Source organism: Balaenoptera physalus (assembly GCF_965194825.1).
Source record: "Balaenoptera physalus genome assembly, chromosome: 3".
Taxonomy (NCBI): domain Eukaryota; kingdom Metazoa; phylum Chordata; class Mammalia; order Artiodactyla; family Balaenopteridae; genus Balaenoptera; species Balaenoptera physalus.
In genome coordinates this window covers 111,156,392-111,178,514 of record NC_138890.1, presented here as the reverse complement: position 1 = coordinate 111,178,514, position 22,123 = coordinate 111,156,392, and the positions used below count along the sequence as shown (strand labels likewise).

The window sequence follows — 22,123 nt, the reverse complement described above, 5'->3', positions numbered from 1 at the left end:
CCTCAAGACCCTCCTAAAGGTCTCCTCACTTTTACTCTTGACCCACCATAATCCAGTAGTCACCTAGTCTTTTGTACATGTAAATCATATTACATCATCCCCTTGCTCAAAACATTTTAGCCATTTTCAAGCACTTTTAGAATAAAATCTGAACTCTATACTCTGAACCAAATAAAAAGTACAATGGTCTCACTCATGCCTCCTCTTCCAGTCTCATCTTAAACCACACCCTCTCCACTGCCAGGCTGTAGTCCCTTTCGCTTCTTTCTGGTTTCAAAATACCATGTTTATTCCCATCTCAGAGAATTTGCACTTCCCATTCTTTCTACCTGGAATGCTCTGTCCCTGGCTTTTGATGTGACTGGCTTCTGCCCACTACTCAGAGCTCAGCCTACAGAGCCCTTCCTAATGCCCCTCTATGGGGTTCATCCTACAGCCTCCTAGGGGCTCTCTCACAAGATTTTCCCCCTTAAAAACACTTTTATATTTATTGTTTATATGTTCATTTGTTTTTATTTATTCAATTACATATGCAAGCCAAATAAATAGTTATAAGAAAAGAGGCCAAAGCTTGGTTTTGGAGCACACTTTGATTTTAATATATTATGGGTAGCCTATAAATAACTGTTATACATCTTTTAAAATAAGATATTCCGTTTACATGGAAACATCTCTATGAAGTATTAACCATCCAATCAGCTTTGCAGTATTTTAAGCTAATTAAGACCCTTCGTTAATGATTGTGTGATAAAAAAACAAGGCAAAGTGAGGACATAAAATAATCATATGTAGATTCTGGAGATTTAAAACCTTTCAGTATAATTTATGACACTTTTCAAGAGAAAATAAGAATTGTTCATAACCCACATTATTCTAAGGAAGAAAACTTTAGAATTTTCCTCTCTAGTCTTGAAAAAAGCAAAAAACAGAAAAGGAAAAAACCCTTGTGTGAGTGTTCATTATTTTTTACTAGCAATATTATTGGTCACAGATAATCATAAATCCATTGTGAAAAAATGTAGCCATATAACTAAGAAAATAAAGAGTATATGTAATACATACTGTAGTTTATAAGGAAACCTGTCTTTAACTTACATGCCTTTCACCTGTTTCATCTGCGCCTTCCTTACCATTCAGTTACTCTGAGCCAAATGGACAAACGTCATTTCCAATGCTTTCCAGGAACAAGGCAAAGCAAGGAAGCAAACAAACACCACTTCAAATAGAATCCTCTAGAAGTGGAAATCTCCTCACTTCAAGGATATGTTTTCAGTGGTGTTTCTATTTTCAATTTACGATCTCTCTTTAGAAACAAGAAACGACTCTCCCTTCTTTCCACCCCCTTCACCTAATCTGAACCCTTGACTGTAGTAAATGCTCCCTGTTCTAACTTGTTTTGTTAATTTTGTACTTGATGGACTATGGTCTTTCTGTGTTTTTATCCTTAATGTCCTTGTCTTGTTTGAGTGGACAGTGTGTGGAAAAGGTAGGTAGAATTCTTGTTTAACATAATATTCTTTAGTACCTTTTACAGCATAATCCTTGAGTATGTAAAAACATACTACTCAGAGCTTATACATGTGATAATTAGTTACCGAGTAAGCACTCAAGTCAAGCAACCAACGTGTTTAATTAAAACAAGATTAAAATGGCTCCAGTTTGTACTGACTACTTGATAATCATTTTTGAGAACACATGTATTTAGTGCTGCTACTACATTGTAGCAATACAAAATACACAAAATGTTTTTGAAGTGATTTGTATAGAACTTTTAGATTTCTTATGCTTTCAGTGTCTTCATTTTGAAATAAAAATATTTCTGTAACAGAAATCCCCTCCCACCCCCTGGATATTTTCACTTTGATACCTCTTAATTAAATATTTTAACTTAGCACTTTGGTAGATTTTTGTACTCCAAAATACATTCCTAAAAGAGTAGTTTCCATTTTCCATTTAAAATAAAGAGCCAAAGCAATAAAGAAATCTAACTATTCTTTCTTGGTAGCTGGGAAAGTCAGAGAAATATCGCATGTTGAAATTACTTTAACATTAAGCCATTCAGCTATAGGTCAGTGCTTTAGCTGAGTCAACACTGGTTCCAGCAAAGCTGCAACCAAAGAAAAAGGCTTCTCTATTTAATGGATTTTTCTGGGGGGAAAAAAAAAAGCTTTGGGAAAGTTTCCAAACAGTCATTGGCTTCCTGCATAATTTGCCAATTTCAGCACTCAGGATGGAACAGAGAAAGCAATGGCTGTTAGTGTGAATTTGTTGCTACCTGAAAATATTATTAAATATAGGTTTTTATACCTGGAAATATTCTAAAATTCATTGTTTTAATAGATGTATTATAGAATAACATAGAATTCAGCATTTTAGGCTACTCAACAACAAGTTTAGAAATATTCTTAAGGTGTATTTTATGGGTTTAAAAAGTATGAATACAAAATTCTAAATAGTAGGATATTTTTGTTTGGTAACTGTTCTTTTCTTCATATTTCCACCTCTCTATAACACTTATTTTATTGTTTCTTGTCATCTTTGTCGCCCCGATAATATTGTCATTAAGCTCATTGAGGAGATGGTTTGTTCTTCCATAGAGAATAACTCAGTATTTTGCACAAAGAAGGCCAATGTTTAGCAAATGCCCGAATGAGTAGATTATTTCAAAAGGACACACAAATGCAAAGAAGACTGGGCAATGGGCTAGCAAATGCAAAGTTGCATTTCATTCCTTGCTTTTTCTATTTATAACCGTTGTGTATGTGTGTATAAATGTATAAACTATATGTGTGTGTGTGTATCTAGTGTACCAGCTATATAGTTGAGGAAAATTATTGCCATGCTTGACTTACACCTATAATTTAGAGAAACTGCTTTATTGAATGGCAGTTATCACATTTAGTAGTTCTATATTCATAGTAATGTCTGCCTTTCACTAGACCATAAGCTTGATGAAGACAAAGACCGTGAGTTTTGGTCATCATTCTATTCCCAGTGCCTATTAAGGTGCTTACTGTAGATGACACATTTGTGCCCCCCCCCCAAAAATTCATATGTTGAAACCTGATTCCCAGTGTGATGATATTTGGAGGTGCGGCCTTTGGAGGTGATTAGGTTATGAGGGTGGAGCCCTCATGAATGGAATTAGTGCCCTTATATAAGGAACCCAGGAGCGGTCCCTTGTCCCCTTCTGCCATGTGAGGACACAGAGAAAAGATGGCCATCTCTGAACTAGGAAGCCAGCTCTCACCAGACACCAAATGTGCCAGCACCATGATCTGGGACTTCCCAGCCTCCAGAACTGAGAAATCAATTTCTATTGTTGATAAGCCACCCAGTCTATGGTATTCTGTTATAGCAGGCCAAATAAGTGTATATATGTATGCGTGCAGTATTTTTACATATGTATGTATATGCCTATATACATTTTCCTTCTTCTCTTTTGGTTTTATTTATTGTATTTATATGGTGATATTCTTATTCTGATCAAATGATAAGGCTGTGTTTAAAGCAGTAGGTTCTTATTAGCATATTTGGTTTCACATCCTATAGTAAATTAAGAAGAGATTTTAGCATTAGGATGTTGCTAATTTTTATAATTTCATGATGAAATTCTCTAATATTTTATAGCTCATAATTTCTAGATAGTATTATTAACAGTGTATGCATTTAGCCAAATGCAATTTGGAAAATATAGTTGATATTCATGGATTTTGCATTTGTAGCTACAGATAGTGTACTCTGCCTCGAAAAGAAAAAAATAAATTATAATTTAACTTTTAATAACAGACTCATGGAGTCTGAGTCCAAACAAGTTTTAAGTGGAAGAGAGAACGCTTATCTAGCTCTCCCATTAAACTTTGGCTCTGTAGATGGTTTATGATCATCCATTATTAAATTCACTTCACTCCTTTTGATCCTCTCTGCACCACCAGATCCCAAGTCTGCAGATATTACATAAGGAACACGATAGCATTGCAGTGACCAAATGTAAACCAAATACTCTTCAAAGCTTCGTGCACACATTAGGAGGATTGCTGCATCCTGCCTCTGGTGGATTCTCCTGGATTGTAAGACGCTACGTGCAGTGTGGGAGCAATAAAAAATGACCAAACAAAAATTGCTATCGAAACTCAGAATCCTCTTCCTTATCTGCTGCCTCTCATCGTACAAACCGTAAAGTTTCCTGAGATTTGGAAAGACCGACTAGGACTTGATTAGGAAAAGTTCCTAGATTTTGGTCCTGAATTTATTTAACAAATGTATTGATTACCTATACTGTGTGCCCAGTATTAGTTTAGGTGACTGGGATACATCAGACAAAGATCCCTGCCCTCGTGGAGCTGCTATATGTTCTTGTGGCAGAGATGGACACAAACAATTGCATAAAAATAAGTAAAGTAGATATCTAGGACTACAGAGAAAAGGAAAAGAAGATCAGAGATAGATCGGGATGCCACAGGAGGGGAAGAGCACAGTAGTCAGGGTGCATTCATTAAGAAGGTGAAAAATGATCCCAGATTTGAAGAAGGGGGTTAGCCAAGAGAAACTGCTCCTCATCAGCCATGCAACCTGGGCCAAGCAACATTTAAGTGCTGGGTCTTGATCTCCTCATTTATACAATGGCATATTGATCTCAATGATCTATAGTAAAGTCCTTTTAAGTTCTTAAATTCTGTAAACTATGATTTACTTTATGCCAACATTACAGAATGAAAGCAGTGATCTATTAATGTACATTAGGCCCACACAATGTGTCATGTGTTGCTAAATGCCATGGATGCCACAGGATTTGAGAAGTGCTCATTATGATAGTGGTAATTTAGAAGTGTCTCATTGCACTCATTCATGTATTCAGCACATATATTAAGCACCTACTATGTGCCAGGCACTACTGTATAGCTGGAGTGTTACAAAGCTGACAGTCTGATGCTAAGCTAGGATGGAAGAGTGGTTTGGGGCACAAGAAGGGGGAATCAACCACATTGAGTGGAGAGTGTCTACTTCTGTGAGGGATTCTAGATCTACATTATTTTTGCCACCCACAGAGATGAACTTCTGACAGCTCTTTCTTTAAAAAAATCTGATTGCTTTATCTTTTGAGAAAAGTGACCATAAGTTTTACTTATTATAAAGAAGGGAACTGTTTTCATCTCTAAGATTTCCTCTTATTATTCTTTTAAAAAGTTTAATGTAGCTTATTTGTGTTCACCTAATAAGTATATTAAGGGGAATATTACTTAAGTTTGGAAAGCTTCATTTTCTCCACAGAAAGTAAAAGTGATCAGATAGTGTTTAATACTACTGGAGAAATTTAAAACTGGAATTAAGGAGGGCAAAGAAGGCAACTTATAAAATGTTTACTTGATTAGAACTAAGGTAATGATATGGTTCTGCTAGCAAATGAATTTGAAAAGCATGACCTTTCCCCACCAGTATTTGTGTTCCTTTTTCTACTTAAAAATCAGTTTTCCGTGACAGTGAAGAAATAATCAACATGGCGATAACAACTATCATCTACTGGAGCTTATTGTGTTCTGGGTACTAAGCACTTTTCCATATATTATCTAATTTAATTCTCACAAAGCTTTATAGAATAACAGTGATTATACCCAATTCTATAGATGAGATAACTGAGACTTGAAGAGATTACGTAAACTGCCCAAGGTCTAAAGCCAGTAACTGGCATTAGGGGAAAAACACCTGAACTTGTCATCAGAAGACCTGCACTTGGAATGCCAGAGGCAGGAAACACGGGATCGCTGACATGGATAAGATCGGGCAGTTACTATTCAGTATAACTATAATTGTTTTGCAGCTATTTTGGTTAATAGGCAAATGGTCATAAAATTTCTCTGCTGTCCATATAAATGTCTTCGTAAAAGTTGTATTTTAAAAAGTATATTCATCATCTCTGAACTTCTACTGGTAATTGAAAGTCTGCAAAGAGTTTTTTTTAGACCAGATCCAAATATTTTAAAACTTGTGCTTTTGTGTGATTTAGTACTCCATATAAAATTCTTCCTAATGAACTCAAGTTTCAAAGGATTGAGGAGTTGTTTGACTAGGCACATCATGAAATGAGTATAATCCATTAGTTGAGATGGTTACAGAGACAATGTCAACAGCAGTTATCTCTTCCTGTAGAAGTATTTGAGGAAATCACTATCCCCCACACTGTGAACAGCATATGATACAGAAGCTGATATCTTGATTGCAAATTTTTAGCAGACTCCATGGACAAGTGTAGTTTACTTTCTTGTATAACCAAGTTGATTCAATAAAAAAATTAAAGGAAGTGAATTAGTACAAGTGCAATTTTATCTAAAGCTTTTCAATAGAAACACTTTGCACAGGAATCTATACTTGCCATTTTTTCCCCTGATATTCTGACATTTTTTTTTTTAAACCAGATTAAAAATTTTTTTTTGCCTGTATCTCTATAGAATCTCCCACAATTAGATAAGGAGGAAGCCTTCAGAAAAAATAATTAGGTACCTCTTATGCATAAGAGTTAAGAACGTATTAACAAAGTGTTCAGCATCTTTATCAAGGCAGCCAAGGAGAATTTGAGGATTATGTGCATTATTCCCCTGGTATTATTTAAGCCTGGGAAACTTGAGGTACAAAAATAAAAAAATAATTAAAAATGAGAGATAGAAAAGGTGTTTTTGTAGTAACACGAATTTTGAATAATTTTCTGTCACTGAGAGCTCATACTGCTTATCAGTACAAATTGGGAATTTGAGATTCAGATTACTAATTTAATCATTTGATTGCAAAATTCTTATAAAATTTTATGAAGGCTTCAGCTCCCTTAAATTCCTTCTGGGCCATGTTTTTGTTTTGTTTTTGGAGGGCTGTTTGATAAATAAAAGTTTTAAATATGAGAAAATAATCCAGTATTTCAAGTAGGTAATGCAGTTTATCTGCTTTAATGATTATCTGCTGTGCTGTGGGTTTATTTTTGTGTTATAAAAGGTGACTGAAATTATGGCAGGCCATTTGGAAGTGTTTCTCTGAAGGGCTGAGAACATGAAAGTTCAATCTGAATGCTATAATAAAGTAAAAATAAAACTTTTTGTTGGATAAAAACTAATGAGAACAGGTATTTAGAGCAATTTTTAAAAAAATTTCAACTATGGACATAGCATCATAATATTGACCCAAATCACATTTCAGTGTTAATTTCCACAAGCAAAACGTAGGCCTTGTAGTTTTTGTTTGTTTGTTTGTTTTGTAGTTTTATTACTTGAAAGCTCAGAGCAACTTTCTAAGAACATGAATTTACAATTAAAATGAAGTGGACTAGCAAGTCATTTTTTAAAAAATTGGATAGTGTAGGCAAATAATCTGGATAATTCTGATACCTTGTGTCAGCAATTCCTTTGCACTAAATTTCAACAGAGTATATGGGAATGGAAAGACTGGAGCAACAGAAGTTTTCCTTGCTGAGAAAACTTGAGTCTGACTTACAGGCTTCCTTCAGGAGTAACTTTTAAAATGTTAATATAGTTTTAAAATAATATTTTTATACTCTGCATGAAATTTAGACTAAATGATTTATACATCGATAACAGGTATCTAGTCTAGTAATGGCTTGAAACCATTGCTAAAGTTTATCCTCCATCGGATTTAAAACTGCTGTTGTTAACAATTACTAGGTATTACTGTCTGGCTGAATTGACTTCTGTGACTTGATGTTAAAAGGATGTTCTCCCTCATCAGAAATCTCTATGTGTAAATATCTTAAGTCTCTGGGAAACAGCTTTGATTCTACTATATACAGTAAAGGAAACAGCTGAGTCAGCAGCTTGCAGAGTAAAACTTATGATTATGTAATTCCTTTTTATGGTCCAACAGTGAAAATCGTAAAGCTGTTAGAAACAAAGAGAACTGAAAGAGAAATGCCTAAAATAGCTAGACATTGTCACATTCAGAATTCTATCTGGGTAGTTGTAATACATGCAGGAAAATACTTCCAGCCAGACCTACACTATCATTTGACCTTCACAAGTCATACTTTTCAACAGTGGATGCAGTTTTCTGAGACTACACTTTTGACCTTGAAGCTATAACTTGATGTTTTATGTCTCTTAGCAAACTTATAATGCTCTGGTCCCCAAACAGAGTTCATCTAAAATTCATACCATCATATGTTTAAACTGTTAAATCCTGTCATTCTTATTTTAATTATTCAGCATACAAGGGCAAAGAGAGAAGCTCCAGCTCCTTTAGAATTATATTTTTCTTATTGCATTGAAATGCAACATTGAAAGCTAAGTCTTATGGAAAGCTAAGTCTCTTAGCTTTCTTAATGCAGGATGTCCCTCATCTGAAGCTGGGGCTGAGGAAATAGCTGCATTGTACTGCAGCCTCAAATCCTGCTACAGCTCCCAGGCTTAGGATTCAGCTGAGCTGAAAAGAAATATGCAGGGCAATACATTGGTCTATGGGAACTAAAGCTTTACCGAAGGAAATTTTAATAGGGTAAGTTACTTTTTCCTGAACCTTAGCTTGTCTGACTTTCATTTTCACGTTGTTTTTCTTAATGATGATTCTAACAAAATTACCTTACATCTCAAGTTTTACTTCCTATTTCTTCCCCCCCCCTTTTGCCTTGCCTCTAAATAAACTTTCTACCCTCCATTCTACTTAGAAGATAGCAACTGAAAAGCCTTGAACAATTGCATCAGCTCCCTGCAGTTGGACATTCTTAAGCCAATCCACTTTAATTGTCCCTGATTCTTAACTCTACTGTAATGCAATAGCATTCAGAAGCCAGGGAGCATGTTCACCAATTCGCTGAAAGGAAAAGTCAATGCAGCAGAACTAAAATTAAGAAACACTAACCAAGCATCTCAACTCTAAGTAACTTGAAATGAATTTGACTTTCATAAGAGAAGCTGTGTTTTCTTACCTTGGATGTGAATAACTCTGTCATGATCTACAGTATAGTTGTCTGAATGATGATCGGCCCAGCAGATTGAAATCAGCACCAGAAGAAGTAGACTCTTCATCTTTGTAGCCCAAAGAATCTTCTTCACTGTGAGAGCATCACATACAAAGAGGCTTGTGAGATTTGGAACCCTTTGGAGTGTTGCACTGCACAACTTATTACTGCCTTATCATCATAGAATGGGTCTGTAAAAATATTTAACCCGATGTGCTCAGAAAGTTACTGTAGCTGTCTTTGGGAGCTGAAGACTGCAGCTTTGAACAATTCCAATTTCTCTTATGTAGCCAGAGTCCAAACAGTGTTTAACTCTATCTTTGCAGAATTGTAAATCTTGAAATTTATTTAGAACAGTATAGTTTCGATGAAGAGAGTTACAGCAAGTTACAAAAAGACGTGGCAAGGATATAAACAGACTTCTCAAAAATATTTAAACCTCTGAATTTGAAGTATAAGTTAATAAAACAGTTTGATATAGCTACATATGAATATTTATCATCAGGTTTAATTCAGAACTGAATCCATTCATTTTACATATGGCTTCCTAAGCAAGTTAGATTTGCTTGTTCTAAATAGAAAAGAGGACAAACAAAAACATGCCTGATTAAACAGAAGCAGCACATTTGTTACAGACTCACCATCTTAAACACTGCTTGGATCTATGGTGAATAGTTGAAAATTATAGACAAACTAGGTTAGAGTTGTGCATGCTACCACTGCAGTCATCCTGATTGATTTTTCATTCATTTCTACCTAAAATGCTGACGCATCAACTTGGAGTGCCAGGTAGGGTCTCTGCAGTCAGCAGAGCCACGGCTGCAGGGACCGTCCCTGCCAGCCTCGCAGGGCAATTAGGCAAATAAAGAGCTGAAATAGACCGCCAGGCGCAGCTCTAGTCCTGAGTGAAAGAGGCTGAGCCATCGCCTGGCTGTCCTTTATTGCAAGACCGATTTGACAAAAAGGGACACAATCCCCCCAAAACTTTGTCATTCTAAGGACCAAAAAGTGATTCCAAATAATACAAACCGGACGACCTTTGCAGTATTTGCCAGGCAAGATTTTCAGTGTAGCTCCTCCTTTAATGTGGAAGCTGAGGCAGACATTAACAAGAGCTTTCTTTTTCTCTCATGCACACAGCAGCCTTAACAATACTTGGCTATTTTGAAGACTGAAATTGCACAGTAATGACTTCTCACACTAGTTTGTTTTTTCCAGGAAAGCCTGACTCCCTGGAATACTTATTAAAGAGCTCTGAGTCTGTTCCTGGAGGTCCTTGCAGGCCAGCCTCTTCTCCAGAGCCTAATGCACTACTCACAGACGTCCCCCAAGTCTCTTGGGACAGCAGTACCTCTCTGCCTTCTCCCATACTTTGAAATCGGCATCGTTGTGATGCTTATGGATTCAGCCTCTCATGTTTGCTTTAAGCCTTTTATTTTTCTTCATTATGTCACAGAAAGAAGATGGTGGATGAGCAAATTGAGAAACTTACTTTCCCAGGAAACTAAAACTGTCACCTGCAAAATTCTCTCTGATTTACTGATCTTGTTTTCAGGAGTTCACTTGCTTGCTCCTCTGAGGTTTCTTGGGAAATGATTATTTTTTTGAAACAACTGACTTTTGTCCATAGGCATACTGTTAACAATTATTACCTGTTTCCAGCCCGGAACTACGCTTTGGGTGAACAGATATAATAGAGGTGACCTTTTGGAATTTGGAATATGATTGACACAGTTATAGACAGACACATAAGACAGTGGGCCAACGGGTATATGAGGTGTCCTGTGCTCTTTGCTCACCACGGGAATCAGAGGAGAGGGGGAAATGTGGAAGAGAGGGTGTGAGAAAAACATACAGTTTTGACTGTTAAAGGAGACATTCTAAGAAGGGTCAAGATGAGCAGAGGCAGAGAATTTGCTAGATTATCTTTCACATTAGGGTGGACATCTACAGTATAATTTATAGGGAGTTGTGTACTCCCCCCTAAAAACACACACACACAGTTATGCATCCTACCACAGAAGTCACCCTGATTTTTACTCATTTGTACCTAAAATATATCACACACAAATTTATCTACTTTAATTCCATATCATAGTATTAAAAATTATATCACTAAGGATTCATTCCATTGTGTCACAGTATTAAGTATCCAAAGACCCAATTTTAAAATGCAAACATCCTGGGGTGGGGGCAGTGCTGGAGATAAATAATAACAGCAGTTCCTTTTAATTGAACGGCTACTATCTGCCAAGTGCTCTGCTAAGCACCGTGCGTGTAATGGCTCATGCAGTCCTTATAATAACCCTGTGAGACAAATCTTTCCATTTTTTCTGACACGGTTACCTTGTTGGAGGTCACACATCTAAGAAAGCGACAATGTTTGTATTTGCCTTAGGCAAAAGCAACACCTACTTTGAGTTGCACTTATTTTTCTGAAAGAGAAAGTTATTTGTTTTGTTGCCTTTCTTATTTAGGCTCTTTTACTTGAAGGTAGGTGATATGAAAACTTTGACTTATGTTATATGTGAGTATACACTTTTTTTCCCAAGGCTTTCATAGGAGAGTCAGATGGCACTTTTCGTGGCAAGGTCGTGCCCTGCCTTGTTTACAGCACCACTCTGGTGCCATGAGCACCACCACAGTGGCTCACGTGTGGGCACACACACGTGCATTCACACGCGCACCATCTTTAATTAAAATAGCTGAGGACATTGCACATCCTCAGTGCAAATACCCCTACACGGGCATGAGTGCAGTCCAGGTAGGAGAAAGTGGAAATGGTCTTTGTTACCCTGGCGGTATAACAACTGTGTCACCAAAAGACATGAAACTAGGAAGGCAAACCTCAGGGACACAATTTTCAGGTGTTTAAGCAAACTGCAAGTACACGCGAGGTACTGCACGCTAGGTTGAGGTTCCTGAGGATGAGGGCTGTGCCAGCTGTCTGTGTGCTGGTCCTCAAAGGAGAAGGACACTGAACCCTGTTTATTTGCATTTGTAATGATGTCTTCTCTGAATTTCCAGGTATTTTTGGTTAAAATTTTTCAGTTATTGATAAGAGCAGAATTTAGGAAATTTGGGGGCTTTTATAGAGCCAGTTATTGCCAGCCTTGAATTAACAGTCTTAGTTCACCTGCAGCTCACACACTGATGGTCTCTTTCTACAGCCTACCAAACCTTGCCACCGTGATGCTGCAGCCAGCTTCAAGATGAGTTCAGATTAAGATGTCTGTGTTCGCAGTCACAGGCATGATAGTACTGTGATTTTACAGTTCTGCTTTGGTGACACTTGAACCACTATTTGGAAGCAAGATATCTGCTCAACTTAAAAGTCTAATAGTTCGATAGACACAAAGATATACAATACCAACAGTCTAATACCAAAGTGGCCGACTGCTATTTCTTAAACACCTACTGTGTTAAAATTATTGTATTAGGCGATGGGGAAATAAAACAAAGTGGAAGGCATGTATGCTATTTTCTGTGTCTTGAGAGCTAATGCCACATATTTCCTGAACTACTGTTGCAGTAGAGCCCTCTGTATCCATGGGTTCTGCATCCTGGGAGTCAACCGATCTCAGAACAAAAATATTTGGGAAAAAAATTGCAGAAAGTACCAAAAAAGCAAAACTTTAATTTCAAATATTTTCATAGCATTTACATCGTATTAGTTATTATAAGTAATCTAGAGATGATTTAAAGTATACAAGAGGATGTGCCTAGGTTATATGCAAATATATTAAGGACTTGAGCATTTTATTTTATTTTTTTTTAATAAATTCATTTATTTTTTGGCTGCATTGGGTCTTAGTTGCTGTGCGCGGGCTTTCTCTAGTTGCAGTGAGCGGGGGCTACTCTTCGTTGAGGTGTGCGGGCTTCTCATTGCGGTGGCCTCTCTTGCTGTGGAGCACGGGCTCTAGGTGCATGGGCTTCAGTAGTTGTGGTGCATGGGCTTAGTTGCTCCATGGCATGTGGGATCTTCCCAGACCAGGGCTCGAACCCGTGTCCCCTGCATTGGCAGGCGGATTCTTAACCGCTGCACCACCAGGGAAGCCCTTGAGCATTTTATATAAGGGACTTGAGCGTCTGTGGGTTTTGGTATCCACAGGGTATCCTGGAACCAATTCCCACAAAGACTCTGGGGACAACTGTACATGCCTGGTACTGTCCTTGAAGCTTCACCCATTTAATTGTTATTTCTCAGAACAGCTCAATTGAAGTATGTTAGTATACACATTTTACAGCTCTGGAAACACGTCAGGGTGGTGAAGTCCGCATCATGTAAAGTGAGAAGCTGGGGATCTGGGCAGTCTGATGTGAGCCTGAACAATCCACCGCCATCACTGGTGTCTGGTGTACCCTGAGGAATGCCATCAGCTCTCACAACTCTTTCAAGGCTTCACACAAGCTGGAGTGCTTCTCCTCATCCTTCTCTCGCTGGGTTGTAGGCATAGCACTGATCACAGCACTGTTGGCACAAGGCGTGTGTACATCCAAAGTTGGAATTCTTTCCTCACTGCACGCCCATCCTGTGTGCCAAGAGGAAGGGCAAATGGAAAACTGGACCTGGGAGAAACAGTTACCAGGACTAAAGGAGCCAAGACTGAGGCGAGTTTTTACACTGTTTGAAGATCATGTGTGTAGTTATATAGAGGACAGGTGAAGAGTTGTTTTTTTCCCTCCATTGAGGGCATAATTAAATACACCAGGTTTCAATTCAGCACTTGAAATTTAGTTTACAGGTTATGAGAATCAATACAGAGGTTGCTAGAAACTGAATGAGCAAACCATAAAATCTGATTGGACAGAATTATTTTACAATAGACTGAATCTTCTCCTCCTTGATATCTTTCAAGTCTGATCTAGTTACAGGCAGAAGACGGTCCATGATCAGTGGTGCAGTGAAATAAAAAAAAAACAAGGGACTGCAAAAGTATACTTTTTCATTAGGTTAAATTAATTCAACTTTTAAAAATTGTTCTTTTTTTCTGAAGTAACTTTTCTGACCATTTTTCTGTTAGAATGGCCTTTATTTCATGGAATTATAACTTTTAGACTTTTTAAAATTGTAGATTATTTTATACTTACTTAGCAATATATTTTTAATGACAATCTTATGCTGACTCATCACTTGTTTTGTTTTTGTTGGTTGGCTTTGTTTTCTGTTTTGACTCTGCAGGTGTGTAAAATCCAGAAGTCAGACCACTGACCCAAATGATGGCTAAAGAACTCAGACTACTGATGCATTTGAATTGTTCAGTGTGCGGAGGGACCCCTGGGTGTTTACCTAAGCCCCAGGATTTACTGCACACAATGGGGCAGAATGCAGAACTGCTTGGAATATACCCAATGATCAAAAGAGAAGCCATGAATGAGAAAAATCTGTGTTCAATTATACACCAATAACTACCCTCAGGGAGTGAGTCTGTATAAACTCCAAGTGAACAAAACATCTGCCCTGTCATCTTGCATTGCTCTATGAAAGTGCAAAATACTGAAGTAGAAGAGAATTTATGATGCCCTGAATTAGATGTCTAGCCACAGACATTGGAGTAACCTCCTTCTCAGGCCATGGTCAGTCTACTGCTTCCGTGGCATGATCCTTTGGCAATCTAAGAAGCTGGAAAAAGTCCTAGGTCAGGAGGAAGAAAACATGAGTTCTATACCAGGTCTCATCATCAACACATCAGGTCTCAATTTTTTCACCTACAAAATAGTAATAATTTTTTTCCCCAAGGCGAAAAGTGTTTTTGAAAAGTATAAAAACTATGCAGATTAAGGTATTGTTATCAAGCTGGCATGGCTCACCTCAAACCTGATCAGTTTTCATGGATAAATGTAAGAAAATAGCAAACTAAAGATATCTCCTTCTCAGAGGCAGGTGAGTTCTAAAAAGTTCACTATCGCTTGTATGTGGAATCTAAAAATGATACAAGTGAACTCATATACAGAACAGACCCACAGACAGAAAACAAACTTATGGTTACCAAAGGGGAAAGGTGCGGGGGAGGGATAAATTAGGAGTTTGGGATTAACATATTAACATAACACACTACTATATATAAAATAGATAACCATCAGGGGCCTACTGTATAGCACAGAGAACTCTACTCAGTATTTTGTAATAACCTATTGGGGAAAAGAATCTGAAAAAGAATATATATGTATATATATATATCTGAGTCACTTTGCTGTACATCTGAAACTAACACAACATTGTAAATCAACTATACTTCAATTAAAAAAAAAAGTTCACTATTTGGAATGAGTGCAGGAATCAAAACAGAGAAGTGCCTGAAGCAGCAGTAGTAACAGCACCAGGCAACTCATTAAAAAAGCGAATTCCCTGGGCCCTACGACAGATCTCCTGAATCAGAAACTGAGGGTAGGGCCCAGCTGGCAGTGTTTCACAAGCCCTGCCCCCTCCTCCAGGTGAGTCTGACGCAGGCTCAGATTGGAGAACCACGTGTCTAAGCCTTTAAGAACACCAGGCGTTCTTCATCTCGTGCTTGAGCTTCAGGGAGTCAAAGCTGAGTTAACGAAAGGATCACGCCAAGGACAAGGAAGCAACAGACCGACCGTTTCTAGACTACGAGGTCACCAGGGTGTCCGGTAATGTTAAAGCCTTAGAATAATTGAACCTAGGGTCCTCACGACTCTCAAAATAAGCTGCATTTAAAATTTTATGACTTTTTTTCCTTCCTCCTCCATACTTTGAAATCAGCCTATTTAATTTACATTTTACCCCTAAATTTTTCATTTCAAAGATGTTTTTTATCTTTTGTTTTGCTTTTCTGCTTCTATTTCTTCATTTGTTACCTACAAATCTTACCCATCCATTGTAACTTCATTTTTTTCTCTTCTCTTTTCCCTGTATTTATTATATTTATTACATTATTTGATATTGGATGTGATCATATGATTTATCATCCAAACCAGGGCAGAGAGTGAACAGAAGAACTATTTATAACTGTATGGGAAACCAGTACCATGTAAATTGGGGCTATCCTAGGGAGATGGGCAATATGTTATGAGTGTGATGGAGGAAAGGCAGAATTTAGTTTCATTCTTTGCTCTGTCACTCCAGTTGTGTGACTCTTAAGTAATTCAACTGCTTCAGGGTCAGATTTTTTTTATCCATCAATTAGAATAGTTGATGACAAATGTCAAAGTCTTCGACACATTCTTTGTTGTTATTATTATTCAACTTGTTCTTAACAGAGATATCAGGCCCTCCATTCTACTTACATTGCATTTTAGGACTGTTCGCCTCAAAAAACAAATTAATGGATTTTTAAAGGGATGACATCAATAACGCTTGTTTAAGTAGCATTTTGATTCACTTCTTGCTTTTTGGCTGGTTATTCTTTGCCAGCTGTCTCTTGGAGGAATATTGATAGAGTTTGGGACAAACTCAGCAACTCCTCACTTAGTCAAAGCACATTTGCTCCAGCAGCTCATTGACCCATCTGAACCTGCTTTAGATAATTCCTGAGATAGGGGTTAGACTTCTCCAAAACCAGCTTTACGAAAGGGTTCCACAGTGGTTTTGTTTTGTTGATTGCTTTTCTAAAACATAAAAAGCATATATAAATAAAAGCACATATTATATTTGGTGTTTATAGTGTTCAGTCCTGCAAGTTTTTATTGAATCCCTAGGGAGTATGGGGGAAAGCAGTGCATATAGATACTAATAAGCACAGTGACTTATTTGGACTTTTCTTGTTTCTGAGTAACTAATAGTCTGGCATTGCTGAACGAATAAATGAATGAGGCATATACACTCCCAGGTTATAGACTATGTGAAACCCTAACCTTATAGTGATGCTTAAGAGCTGGGAACATTTCATTCAGCGTTTATTTACATGCAATACCTTTGGTTGGAATTGTATTGGAGAGTAGGCAGCATAAACTATGCCTCTCCAATCTTGTGGGATAATACCAGTAGGCAGGTAGATGTCAAAGTCCACTCATATAACAAGACGGAAAAAATATAAGTTGTAACTATAGTAATGCCTGCGCATTTACACGGGCAGTCAGTAAGACTGTCTTCCCAGGTCATGCCAAGGAAATTCCAGACTTGCCCTCATTATATTCCAATATTCTAGTTCTTTTTTTTTTTTTTTTTAAGAGGGAAGGATTTTTAAATTTATTTATTTATTTATTTTTGGCTGTGTTGGGTCTTCGTTTCTGTGCGAGGGCTTTCTCTAGTTGTGACGAGCAGGGGCCACTCTTCATGGCGGTGCGCGGACCTCTCACTATCGCGGCCTCTCTTGTTGCGGATCACAGGCTCCAGACGCGCAGGCTCAGTAGTTGTGGCGCACCGGCCTAGTTGCTCCGCGGCATGTGGGATCTTCCCGGACCAGGGCTCGAACCCGTGTCCCCTGCATTGGCAGGCAGATTCTCAACCACTGCGCCACAAGGGAAGCCCCCAATATTCTAGTTCTAATGCTAGTGGATAATTCACAATCTGTTGGAGAAAAAACTAGTATAAGATATGGGCAGGACTTAAGGTCTCAAAGCCCTGGAGCGTAGTGGACGTTGCTACAGCAGCTTGGGCATGTTCCCGTGAGCTGTGTGTACGCCACCTACAGGGTTCTCACATCTACTCAAAAGCCTTTCAGTTACATGAGATTTCTAGGTTTTTAGGGTTGGGGCATGTCTTCCATAATTAATAGTTTGTTTCTTAACCAGAGAGTTATTAGTAAAGGAGGTCAATAAATACATGTGAAGAAATACATTTTGATAATAATGGTGAGATTAAAAGAAAATGAATCTTTTACCTTCCCTTCTGTTTACCTGTGGGGAACTTATCCTACATTTGTTGCCTTAAAAAAAAAAATCGTAATTTTACCATAGAGCATTAAAAATTAGACTATAACTGATATGAATATTACATTGCTATGCAATTAAAAATGCATCCTTCATAGAATGCAGAAAACATTCATTTTCTATCATTACACATAAAGAAAATTTTCAAAAATCAAATCGCCTCACGAGCAATTCTTAAAAGATGATTAAACCTGTTGGTATATAAATTAGCAGTGCTGTCACTTCCCAAGCTCACTCACAATTTCTTTTATAGTTTGATTGCTAAATGCTGCCATGCTACATGGTGTCTTGGCATTATCATCATGATCAAATTATGGGAATAATAAGTCCACATGCTAGAGGTAATTTTGACTACAATTAAAATTTCACTAAAATTTTGTTTCTGGACTAGAATAAGCTCCTCAAAAACCAAACAAGAAAAACTTGTACATATGTTAGCATTGTTCTGAAAAAAGTTGTTTTACTCTAAACCATATACTTGCTAGGCATACTTGTATAGGAAACACATCATTTTATAGATTCATTCTTCCTTGAGTCCATGATCAAAATTCTCAGTAGCATCAATAACAAAGCATTATACTGAATAATATAAAATTAAACATTAAAAATATTTTTCTTAATGTATAAAATCAAATGACTTACTGCCATTCTCAGTAATACTAAATGATTTTTGAATGCTGACAAGGAATTTGGCACTAAATTAAAAACTCTACAAAGGTAAACATATTCCCTAGTGAATTGCAATGCAAATAGAACTTAAACACAGGCATTTTAAAGAGATTGGAAGGCCCCTTTTAACCAATGATGTATAGTAAACAGTTTTTCCTGAAGCACTGTAAAAGAATGAATATATATATATACACCTATATGAATATTAAGAGCTTAGATTGCTATCTCATTGTTTCCTAACATAACAAATCTAAAAACACAAAAGTGAATAAAATAAAACAACTTCCATTTTTATTAATCTTTTACATCATTTTAACACCATGGAAAATAACTCTCTTTGTATTTTAATGTGCAAATATGAATAAGATGGTAAGTGTTAGGACTGCTTTTAAATGTAGGTTACATAAAAGCAAGTTACTCTAGCTCATATTCACACAACTAAATAAATCCAAACCTCTTAGCTATAGACTTTATAATTTGAAACAATTTTTTTAAGCTATTTAGAAGTACAGTTTATACCTATAGAAAACTGATCATAACATGAATTTCAACTAAACTGCTTTTGAAAGTGTTTCTAATTAAGCTAGCAAAACAGTATTTTAAGGCTCCATTTCGTTTAAAGTGTGAGCATTTCTTATAAAGATCAAAATTTCAACAGCTGTCAGTTAAACATTATATTAACACTAGATCTAAAAATACAACTGCAAATTATCTACAAGACAGCTTTGGTGCATCACAGATGTGACAGTAACAAGTTTTCAACATAATGCAAAATCCACCTCTAAGCTCCCCACTGAATCCTACATGGAATTCTAAACTAGCTGACAAACAACAAGAATCAGGCAACTCACATATTTTAAACGATGATCAGACTCTGAGAAGGTGTAGAAAGATTTTAAATATATGTCAGTTCTGATTTTTTACTGAATACAATGAAGAGTTTTATGATCAATGTTTTCCTGAGGTATCTGATCATACTAAGTCATGATAAAAACAAAAATAAATCCATTAATGATCTTTAGAGCATAAACTTCTCTCCTCTTTGCTTGATGCAGCCCCCCACCTCTTTTGGCTGTCACTTTTAAGATATCTTCCAAGACCCTGAAGCAGGTTTACTATTGGTCCACATCCTACGTCAAAGCATGATCTCATCAGAATTCAGTTCATTGGCTTATGAATAACAAAGCCTGTTCCAGTCTGAAAGGCTGTGTCTACACAGCACAAAAAGGGAGAATCCAGTATTCTCCGCAAATATTGACTGCTAAGCTCATTAAATCAAGTTTCCAAATTGGTTTTGTGATACAAGATACAACCCAAGAATATGTCTTAATAGATTTTTAAGTTACAGTGATCTTTCAGTGATTTTTAAGCTTTTAAAGCTAAATAATCCTCATTTACATCTTCTTTAGCTGAGGAATTTTTTCATTCTGAAAACAACATCATTTTTTTTTAATTTTTATTTTTTTAAACATCTTTATTGGAGTATAATTGCTTTGAAAACAACATCATTTAATCAACCTGTATAGGCACTGAAGCTTAGACAGTCAGAGCTCTAGACTCTAAAAATATCTACATAATTTATAACTTTCATAAAGAAGAATGCCATTTAAAACTTTTATGTAATATAGGTATTAGTCTTGCCATTGACTTAGAAGTAAATAATCATCTGTGAGTATAATGCATAAAAATATGGGCAGTATTATCAGAAGTATGGAAAGTAGGTACACATAGATCTCGAAGGTTTTTCAATGTCCTAAATACCATAAAATTACCACCCCGAACCCTCCCACAGACTTTCAAACTCCCTCCATATTCCCACCACTAGAATTACCAATACAAAGTTGCCCAAGGTCTTTTCCATTTCAAACTTGACCATGGTTTTGTAAGATATTATGGAGAGTCTCAAGTCCATGCTAGTGAGAGCAGTGTGAAGGTGACAGAGTTCCTGGGTGGGTGCTGTTAGAGTTAAGAGGAAAGGAGCAACCATAAAAACTAAGTTTCATAGAAAGAAATGGCTGTTCCTGAACAATTACATAAAGATCAGAATTCTCATCAATGCCAGGTAAATGACAGTTGAGGATTATTTGTGTACTAATGACCTTTGAATAATCTCTTTCATCTTGCTAAATTCAGCAGTACGCAGATCTAGCTGTATCTAGGCGATAAAATGTAATCCTGAGAATAAAGTACCTAGAAAGCAAGGGAAATGGTGACACTGTGCAACTCCTCAAAAAATGAACTGCTATTAAAAAGTTGTAGAAAAACCTCACAAACTCAGCTGTCAGTCATCACCCTCAGGTGTTGGTAATAACTGCAACCTGAAAATCATTTTTAGTGCACACAATACTGCAAATACTGAGAGAACCACGAAAGGTATAAATGTCATGGGAAATAAAATGTCAATGGCTGATTCAGAGTGCATTTGCAGACAAGCATTTAAAAGGCAAAAGCTCCTACCACTGAGAAGCAAGCAGAAAAGAACAAGAAGAGGAGGAGGAGGAGCGGGAAGGAAAGGAGGAATTGGGGGGAGGAGAAAGAGATGGAAGAGAAGAAGAAAAAGAGGAGGAGGAGGAGGAGGGAGAAGAAAACAGCAGCAGCTGGGCCGTGGAGAAGGAGCAGTGTCCTTAGAGCTCATGGACTCCTGAAAAAGGCCGCCAGCAGCACAGCCACTGGCAATGGGAGGAATGACTTGAAGGACAGATACCCCAATAGAGAAAAAATGGCCAGATAGGCTAAGTGAACAATCTGAACAGATCCAGGGAGGGAAAAACCAGCCTGACATATCTTGAGGGCTCCTAATATGTACTGTACCGTGTGAAGCCATAATTCAAGTAATCATCCATTGAGCGCCACTTCATGCCAGGCAAGTAGAAATAAGGTTCAGCTTCAGATGGCAAAGCAGTTACCCTTTGGGAGGCTGCGAAGCGGTAGACAGCAGGGTGCTAAGCATATAGAGGCATCTCCGTAGGATACTATTGGAGAAGGAGGAGGAGCTCTGTGGTATGCAGAGGGAATGGCACCCCCTGGAGCTGTGAAATGCAGCAGCCTTGGCAGGCACCTAATCCTGGTGCCTGGGAGCGGCTAGGAATGATTTCACAGAGAAGGTGACTGCTCAGCTGGATCTGAAAGATAAGAAGGAGATAGAGAAGAGGGAAAGGGATATCGCTGTCTGTTAGAATAGCACATGCAAAGGAAATGAGCTGTGAGAGGCTTGGGCTGCTGTGTGACGACACGTAGCTCCCTGTGACGGGAGAGTGGGATAATCAGAATGGGCTGGCCGGAGACGAGGCTGGACAGGCGGGCAGGGGCAGGGGCAAGAAGGCCTTGCATGTCACGCTTGTTTGCATTTTTCCTGATGCTCTCAGCTCTTCTAAACAAAGTGCCACAACCACCGAGAGTTATTTATCTTTACACGTCTCACAAAAATATTCTCAAAATACAACCCTGTTAGAGCATATTACTAAGAGAGATTTTCTTTTCTTTTTCTTTAAGTATAGTTGATTTACAGTGTTTCAGGTGTACAGCAAAGTGATTCATTTATACATATGTATATATATCTATTCTTCATTTTTTTTCCATTATAGGTTATTACAAGATAATGAATATAGTTCCCTGTGTTATACAGTAGGTCCTTGTAGTTTATTTTATGTATAGTAGTGTATGTCT

At 37.4% G+C, this 22,123-nt stretch overlaps 1 protein-coding gene across 1 annotated transcript in view; it reads right to left on the bottom strand.

Moving 5' to 3' along the window:
• The window catches only part of HAPLN1 (hyaluronan and proteoglycan link protein 1), a 77,378-nt gene that overhangs the window by 28,014 nt on the left and 27,241 nt on the right, over positions 1 to 22,123 (bottom strand). Inside the window, exon 2 of the mRNA XM_082458223.1 lies at positions 8,921 to 9,046. Coding sequence (XP_082314349.1) covers positions 8,921 to 9,020 — 100 coding nt within the window. The 5' untranslated portion in view covers positions 9,021 to 9,046. The remainder of the gene's footprint in view (positions 1 to 8,920; positions 9,047 to 22,123) is intronic.